The 9510-nt window shown below is 50.6% G+C and overlaps 1 protein-coding gene across 2 annotated transcripts in view; it reads left to right on the plus strand.

Annotated features, from left to right (window-relative positions):
* Positions 1 to 9415, plus strand: part of LOC135826515 (transient receptor potential cation channel subfamily V member 5-like) — a 31530-nt gene extending 22115 nt beyond the window's left edge. The window contains exons 14-17 of one of the 2 annotated variants that reach the window (XM_065339123.1): positions 2435 to 2706; positions 5684 to 5784; positions 6560 to 6777; positions 7712 to 8286. In XM_065339123.1, coding sequence (XP_065195195.1) covers positions 2435 to 2706; positions 5684 to 5784; positions 6560 to 6777; positions 7712 to 7926 — 806 coding nt within the window. In that variant the 3' untranslated portion in view covers positions 7927 to 8286. The other variant, XM_065339122.1, reaches the window with a different exon arrangement.
* Positions 9416 to 9510: the final 95 nt, after the last annotated feature.

The following is a 9510-nucleotide window of genomic DNA, read 5'->3' on the forward strand; positions in this document are numbered from 1 at the left end:
TCGCTCTCTCTCGCTCTCTCTTGCTCTCACTCTCTCTCTCGCTCTTGCTCTCTCTCTCCTCTCTCTCTCGCTCTCTCTCTCGCTCTCTCTCTCTCTCCTCTCTCTCTCGCTCTCTCTCCTCTCTCTCTCTCTCTTTCTCTCTCTCTCTCTCTCTCTCTCTCTCTCTCTCTCTCTCTCTCTCTCTCTCTCTCTCTCTCTCTCTCTGTGGGTGTTGTCCCGTATGGTGCAGTGGTATGATGTGCAGCGATTTCCAATCGATAGATCGTGGGTTCGATTCCCGACGATTATGGTCCCACGCGTCTTTCTTCTCTTTCCCAAACTCCCCCTGACTTTTCTTTCATTCTGCTGGGTGGTTACCAACAGCCAGTGCATGCCGGGTACATTCAACTTTGTGTATAACGACACTCGGCGGCGGGGCATCAGAAAAGTGTCCTTATTCGCATATTCGAAGTCTCATTATAATAATTATGTACTACAGTTAGATGGGACTTTGCTCTGGGCATGGAAATTTTGTCGTTATATCCGCAGTCGTTATTAGCGAAGTTGACTGTATGTGGTATGTGTGTGCGGGAAAAACAAATGAAAAGTAAGGACTCACTAGCCAGAAAAGGTCACTTCATAGCTGTGTGGTGTAGACCAGGCTGAATAGTGGCGGTCACTTCTTCAGCCATGCCAGCTGTTGAATGGTGCAATCCCAGCACACGTTGCTATGGCTTCTGCTGTAGCATCGCTATCATCGCCTCCGGCGATGGGCGTCAAATGGTCAAATGGTTGGGTGTTCATTGTGTGCAATGTATGCGCATTTGACCAATTTTAGCCTCATAATTAATGCCAAACAATCGCTTTTCCAGCTTCTTCACTTTGGTTAGAGCTAATAACTAACTGAATCTTTGTCAGAAAAAGGTTTTCGTATGAAATGCCCTCAGGGCCCATCTCTTATTGGAAATAGCAGAAAACACAATAGGGTCCTGCACATTCTACACCCAACCGGGTCTACGGGATTCTACGAGATTCTATGGGATTTCATGCATCTGTACAACTTGCATAAGGCTTATCCCCCCCCCCCCCCCCCTCCCACGCACACACACATACGTGAATGCACGGCATTGAGATTTTGCTGTCTCCCTCTACAACTCTCTACCTCTCTACCCCGACCCCTCTCTACCTCTCTACCCCGACCCCTCTCTACCTCTCTACCTCTCCCGACCCCTCTCTACCTCTCTACCTCTCTACCCCTCTACCTCTCTACCCCTCTCTACTTCTCTACCTCTCTACTTCTCTACCGCTCTACTTCTCTATCTCTCTACCTCCCTACCTCTCTACCTCTCTACCTCGATCCCTCTCTACCACTCTACCTCTCTACCTCTCTACCCCTCTACCTCTCTACCTCTCTACCCCGACCCCTCTCTACCTCTCTACCCCGACCCCTCTCTACCTCTCTACCCCGATCCCTCTCTACCTCTGTACTTCTCTACCTCTCTACCCCGACCCCTCTACCTCTCTACCTCTCTACCCCTCTACCTCTCTACCTCTCTACCCCGACCCCTCTCTACCTCTCTACCCCGACCCCTCTCTACCTCTCTACCCCGACCCCTCTCTACCTCTGTACTTCTCTACCTCTCTACCCCGACCCCTCTCTACCTCTGTACTTCTCTACCTCTCTACCCCGACCCCTCTCTACCTCTCTACCCCGACCCCTCTCTACCTCTCTACCTCTCTACCCCTCTACCTCTCTACCCCTCTACCTCTCTACCCCTCTACCTCTCTACCCCTCTACCCCTCTACCTCTCTACCCCTCTACCTCTCCACCTCTCTACCTCTCTACCTCTACCCCGACCCCTCTCTACCTCTCTACCCTGACCCCTCTCTACCTCTCTACCCCGACCCCTCTCTACCTCTGTACCTCTGTACCTCTCTACCCCGACCCCTCTCTACCTCTCTACCCCAACCCCTCTCTACCTCTCTACCCCTCTACCTCTCTACCTCTCTACCCCTCGACCTCTCTACCTCTCAACCTCTTCACCTCTCCACCTCTCTACCTCTGTATGTCTGTACCTCTCTACCCTACCTCTGTACCTCTCTACCCTACCTCTGTACCTCTCTACCTCTGTACCTCTGTACGTCTCTACCCCGACCCCTCTCTACCTCTCTACCTCTCTACCCCGACCCCTCTCTACCCCGACCCCTCTCTACCTCTCTACCCCGACCCCTCTCTACCTCTCTACCCCGACCCCTCTCTACCTCTCTACCCCGACCCCTCTCTACCTCTCTACCCCGACCCCTCTCTACCTCTCTACCCCGACCCCTCTCTACCTCTCTACCCCGACCCCTCTCTACCTCTCTACCCCGACCCCTCTCTACCCCGACCCCTCTCTACCTCTCTACCCCGACCCCTCTCTACCTCTCTACCTCTCTATCATGTGTATACATGCAGTGACAGTTCTGTACTCACACCGTGCCACCACCATCGCCGAGAACTACACCAGCTTTCCGCGTAGCATCGTTGATGCGTTCTACGTTGCCGTCGGCGCTTTGTCCATCGACATCAACAACATCGCCATGTCAACGCAGCCATTCGTGTTCGGTCTCATCTCCACTACGTATCTGGTGATTGCCACGGTGATGTTATTGAACCTGTTGATTGCCATGATGAGCAATACGTATCAGAAGATCACCGACCAGCAGGTCGAGGTTTGGAACCATCAGGTACGTACGTGGCAAGGCTCTTGTTGTCCACACTGGGCAGCAACGATTTGTGAACAAAGTTAAAAGATATAAAAAAAACGCCTCACCATCACTATGCTCCCATGCATGTGCAATTTTTTTTGTCTTTCCCTGTGAGCTGTGATCATTGCAAGACAGAAACAATACTATACAAGTAACAGGGAAATTGTGGGCACAAGTTATGCGATCGAGTCCACCACCTACACCAGATTTTAAACAGTCAGACGTGCACAATCTAGCACTGGTCTAGTTGATCTACAGTGCTGGCAACTGAAATCTGCCTGATCGGTAGGTTGGTGCAACAGTGTTTTACGTGTGAACAACGGGCAAATGCTCCCGTCACGTATTTGGCACACGGATTTGCAACATTACTCTTGGAATGCAGGTGTATGGTGCAGAGTTGCTGTTATTGCTTTTTTTGCATCCTCTGCATCCCATGCACTGAGACAGTGTGCTCAATTTCCTCATACAGTAAAATCTGTAACTAAAGACCACTGTGACTAGTGACCAGCCTGGTACTACAGACCACCGTGACTAGTGACCAACCTGGTACTACAGACCACCGTGACTAGCGACCAGCCTGGTACTACAGACCACCGTGACTAGTGACCAGCCTGGTACTACAGACCACCGTGACTAGCAACCAGCCTGGTACTACAGACCACCGTGACTAGCGACCAGCCTGGTACTAAAGACCACCGTGACTAGTGACCAGCCTGGTACTACAGACCACCGTGACTAGTGACCAGCCTGGTACTACAGACCACCGTGACTAGTGACCAACCTGGTACTACAGACCACCGTGACTAGCGACCAGCCTGGTACTACAGACCACCGTGACTAGTGACCAGCCTGGTACTACAGACCACCGTGACTAGCGACCAGCCTGGTACTAAAGACCACCGTGACTAGTGACCAGCCTGGTACTACAGACCACCGTGACTAGTGACCAGCCTGGTACTACAGACCACCGTGACTAGTGACCAACCTGGTACTACAGACCACCGTGACTAGCGACCACCCTGGCACTACAGACCACCGTGACTAGCGACCAGCCTGGTACTACAGACCACCGTGACTAGCAACCAGCCTGGTACTACAGACCACCGTGACTAGCAACCAGCCTGGTACTACAGACCACCGTGACTAGCGACCAGCCTGGTACTACAGACCACCGTGACTAGCAACCAGCCTGGTACTACAGACCACCGTGACTAGCAACCAGCCTGGTACTACAGACCACCGTGACTAGCGACCAGCCTGGTACTACAGACCACCGTGACTAGCAACCAGCCTGGTACTACAGACCACCGTGACTAGCAACCAGCCTGGTACTACAGACCACCGTGACTAGCAACCAGCCTGGTACTACAGACCACCGTGACTAGCAACCAGCCTGGTACTACAGACCACCGTGACTAGCAACCAGCCTGGTACTACAGACCACCGTGACTAGCGACCAGCCTGGTACTACAGACCACCGTGACTAGCGACCAGCCTGGTACTACAGACCACCGTGACTAGCAACCAGCCTGATACTACAGACCACCGTGACTAGCGACCAGCCTGGTACTACAGACCACCGTGACTAGCGACCAGCCTGGTACTACAGACCACCGTGACTAGCAACCAGCCTGGTACTACAGACCACCGTGACTAGCGACCAGCCTGGTACTACAGACCACCGTGACTAGCAACCAGCCTGGTACTACAGACCACCGTGACTAGCGACCAGCCTGGTACTACAGACCACCGTGACTAGCAACCAGCCTGGTACTACAGACCACCGTGACTAGCAACCAGCCTGGTACTACAGACCACCGTGACTAGCAACCAGCCTGGTACTACAGACCACCGTGACTAGCAACCAGCCTGGTACTACAGACCACCGTGACTAGCAACCAGCCTGGTACTACAGACCACCGTGACTAGCAACCAGCCTGGTACTACAGACCACCGTGACTAGCAACCAGCCTGGTACTACAGACCACCGTGACTAGCAACCAGCCTGGTACTACAGACCACCGTGACTAGCAACCAGCCTGGTACTACAGACCACCGTGACTAGCAACCAGCCTGGTACTACAGACCACCGTGACTAGCGACCAGCCTGGTACTACAGACCACTTCGCCAGGCACGGACGGTCTCACATTAAAATTGAGCCGCGACACGACAAAAGGGTGCTTATCGCACGCGACATCAAACTGAGAAAAACTCGTTCAAAAGTTGAGTATGCAATATCGAGAGTGCACATTTTCGTTTTGAATTCGATTAGTTTTCGTTGCGATTTGTCAAGCTTTTTGAATGCGGTTTTTTGCAGCAGAAGCAGTGAGAATTCAGCCATTGTGCTGTGTCCATAGCTCAGTTTGTGAAAATTTTGTCATAAGCACCCTTTTGTCATGGTCCAGCTCAATTATGGTTGTGCTGTGCAAACCGCTGTATAAGGACCACCTGCCACTAAAGACCGCTTTCTCTGGCCCCAAGGGGTGGTCGATAGTCACAGGTTTTACTGTATTATGGTGCAATGCATACTTCTTCTGAAAACTACAAAATTGTGTGTTCAAGATCACTTCCAGAAGTTTGAGGGAGTTACAAAGGGAAATGTTCAAGAACACGTTGGCTGGCAGGGAGCCGCGCTTGTAGCCAGTGATGCTCTACCACTAGGCGTTGATGTAGTCGTCACCCCCTCATTAGATGCCTTATACCATAGCACTTCTCTGCCAGATATCAGAGGACTGTACCATATCTTGTCACTGGTTTACTGTGACTAACGGTGTACTCCAAGATGTGCTAGAGCTGTTGGTCAGTTGCAAGTAGTTGTAGAACGTCAGTACCGTCGGTCAGTGTCGTGCAATGCCATCGCATGAGCTGATTGTTTAGTAACTGGTGGTGTTAGTGGACATTGTAGCGTAACTTGTAGTTTTATAACGGTGTAGTTTTTGCTATTCTCGTGTCTAGATGGGCTCTCTGGTGTTGTTCCTGGAGGACCGGATTCCAAAGCGGATGAGGATTCGCTCCGGCTTCCCAGGACGTTCCCTGGGAATGAAGAACGATAAACGGTATGTCGGAGAGCAATTTCTCTCTGCAGTGCATGTCCAGAATTATTGACGATGTGTGAGGTGAATTTTGACGCCTGTGCCTGAAGAGCCATGCCGGTCGGAACCAGTCCGATTGGTCAGGTCGTGACCAGACCAACTTGTTGGCCACCAACGCATTTACATGTACTGGTTATGAGGCTATGTGTGCCTACAATAATCATCATACACAAACTGTATGAACTTGAGTAAGGCCGGACCAATCAAATACTTCTTCCGGCGGTCCTGAGAGCAGACAAGGGCTTTTGTCATGAGCAGGTGGTTGCGAATCATTCTTGCCATCTTCATCATGCTTGTAGAAAGCAGTGTATAATGATTTTTGTGTTCTTTTCATGATCATGAGCCCACAGTTGATAATTGTGCAGATATTATGACATTGCTAGATTGGCTTCACCTTGGGCTTGCAAATGCCTATGTCCAGATCACAAGGCAACCCTGACTAGTCTCGTTGGACAGCAAGTTACCTGAAGAGCAGACTATTTGGACCTTGTTGGGTGTCATAGGTGGAGCTCACAGTGACTAGCTGACCTGATCGCAAGAAGGTCTCGTCAAGAACACAGCATCAAAAGCCGGCTCAAAGCATCCAAGTCACAGTGGCCCATCTGTGACGAATACAAGCTCCAGACAAAGCAATGTGCGTACGTGCGTGCATGTGCATGCGTGTGTGTGTGTGTGCATGTGTGTGTGTGTGTGTCCGTGTGTGTGCGTGTGTGCGTGCATGCGTGTGTCAAATCTGTAGGTGGTTTCTTCGTGTTCAGGAGCACCATAACCATCTCTTCGTCGAGACCAGCGACTCCGGTGGTTCAGCGGAATCGGACCCAACCCAAGAGTCGCCAATCTTCCCGCACGGATCCTCACAGACTTCTGAGGAGCTCGCCAATCTTCGCCGAAGAAAATCCACCAAACAGAATTCCATCCTGACGATGCTTGGCGAATCTGCGTCACCATCCATTGAAAGTAAGCAAATTGTGTTGTACTTCCATGCAGTTAGGGATTATCCCTTGTTAGTGATCTACTGTAGAAGTTGTGAGCGGTGTCCTAGACACACCTCCTACGTGACACTTGACGCAATCATCATCATACTTTACACTTTATGCATTAGCACCTGTATTGCTGTACTGGTATTTAGAGGGCTTCTGATTGTTGATGAAGGCTGAGTTATCCTGGACAATACAACCGTCCCAAAGTACAAATTTTCGTTTGGAATTTACTTTCGCTATATTCGTTAGGGGGCACGAAATAACTAAAGTTTGTACCAAACTACTTGTAAAGTTTTTTTCTGAACGTTGTAGGTGACAGACCTCAACCAAAAACGAAAATTAGTACGTGACAAGCCTACTGGTGCGTGTGAAATAACGAAAGATTTCGTGAACGAAAATTTGTGCTTGTACAGTATTCAGGAAATAAATAGGATATTGGCAAGGTTGGGGCTTCCCCATTCTCATTGAGCGAACCTTGAAGTCAAGGCAGGATTGCGCACACTCCTGTATCAATCATGCGGAGGGTGCAAATGATATGTACGGCTTGTCACGTGATTTGAAGTTCTGCTGTTGCAGACCTCTCATAGACTAAGAGTGGCACATTCTGGCTACCCCTCATGCTACCCCTCATGCTACCCCTCATGCACACCCCTCCAGCAGTCATCCACCTGCGTTTAGTGTTGTTTTTTTTCTTCATATCTTATTCATTAGTTAGAGAGAGTGGCATTTAGTTACATTTCATTTTTTTAAAGGATTCTCGTTTATTGGGAATGACTGTGGCTTTGTCCCGTTCACTGACGCCAAACATACCAACTAGGCAATGCCCCATTGACAGCATCTGGACTAAGAAAGAGAGAAGTGTATGCGTGTGTGTGTGTGTGTGTGTTTGTGCACATGTGCGTAACTTTTAGAGTCAGCTGCACATCCGGTGTCCAGCCACGGTCGTCCTGTCCAAGCCGGTACCAGTCATGTGGGCAGTAGTGACATCACCAGTGACGTAACCCATGATGTCATCAGCGAGCAGAGCTCCCAGTGCAGTGCAGTGCAGGTTTTAGCAAGCTGTGCGTCCAGCCACACGGATACCATGCCCAGACTGAGAGGTGGACACCGGATTGTAGCGGACTAAACGCAAAGCAAGGATGTTGCACAACACATGCACCGCACAGATGCATAATCTGCATGCTTACGTCTGCTGCGCTTCAGATATTGCATGTATTTTTCGCAAGGAAAACGAATCTATCACTCACATGCAGCTCTGTTTAGCATGCCTGAGCGGCTCAGAGCACAATCATTGCCACCACCACCACCACTGCCGAGTGCCATGTTTGCACTTAGCATCCCTGTCGTGGAAATCAGCATACGCTGCCAAAATCATACTATCTACTGCATGCCAATGCGGTGCAACGCAAAACACGCCTACGCAGCGTACCAGTGAACAGGCACACATGTATCTTCACACGACAGTTTCAATGTATTTTATGGATTTGTGTGTTGTTGACAGCGCTCTACACGCCTACTGATCCGGGTCTCTGTAACATTCCTGGCGCCAAACAGCCAGCCAAGACTGCACCAGTCGGCAGCCAGCCAAAGTTCTTCTCGTCCACTGTTCACACCGGAGCCGCGACTGCAGTAACAGCAGCAGCTGCAAGCCAATCAGGTTCTCTACAGCCGGGACGATCGTTATCCGTGGTCTTGCCCAGCATAACCATGACAACCAGTGCGGAGCGGCGACGTCATTCCGACCTGCATTCGCTGCCCGACGGCACGGCCGGTTTCTTTGACGACCAGACCATTCTGAGCGGTGTGAACACCACCTCGTTCTCGACGCTCAACGAGAGCGACTACGAGGAGCCATGGGTGGAGGAGACTGCCAGCGAGGCCAGTGCAATGATCAATCGTCCGCGTAGGCAGAGTATGGTAGTATCCCCTCAGGTCACTTCCGACGCCACCACCGATTCCACCATAGGCCACTCCGTTTGAGGGCTTGGATGGCGGCGCACACGATGTTGCATCTTTGAGGTATGTGTTCAGCAAGTAATGCTTGTCCAGTGACATGCATTGCTAGTGTGTCTCTGTGTGGCATCAGAAAAGATCACGAAACACATGCACACTAGTACCCTGGGCACTACCCCTGGGCACTACCCCTGGGCACTACCCCTGGGCACTACCCCTGGGCACTAACTCCCAGGGTACTAGTGAATTTGATGAGCCTATTGATCTTAGCAGCACCCTGGACCTACATTGTGTATCCTGCAGTACCCCTGATGTGTCCATCCTGCAGCATACGTTACGTATCAGCTTGCTACATGCGTCGATTGCCGTTTTGTGTATGCATTTTTAGTTTCAAGCCTTTGTTCACTTTGTTTGCGATTGGTTACCATCAGTTGAAGTGCTGTAGCAAAGACGTGGACTCACGGCACAGCACTTGCACTAACGTTCCGTAGTTAGTACAATCCCTCTATGCATTTCATTCACAACTGATACGATGCCGTTTTCGACTGCTGCTTTGTTGTTTATCTGTCCTCTTCTTATTGCCTGTGCCACGCTCGCGTATCGTATATTGTTCTATTGCTGCATTTGTAATCACGGTGCTCACTCTTCCCTTGACCTCTGTACTGACCTGTGCTGATTTGTATTCTGAGGAGTGATCGGAGCTAGTAGTGCATATGCAATATATGACGGGTTAATAGATGGTGATCAATGCGATAGT

Source organism: Sycon ciliatum, chromosome 10, assembly GCF_964019385.1.
Source record: "Sycon ciliatum chromosome 10, ocSycCili1.1, whole genome shotgun sequence".
Classification (NCBI taxonomy): Eukaryota; Metazoa; Porifera; class Calcarea; order Leucosolenida; family Sycettidae; genus Sycon; species Sycon ciliatum.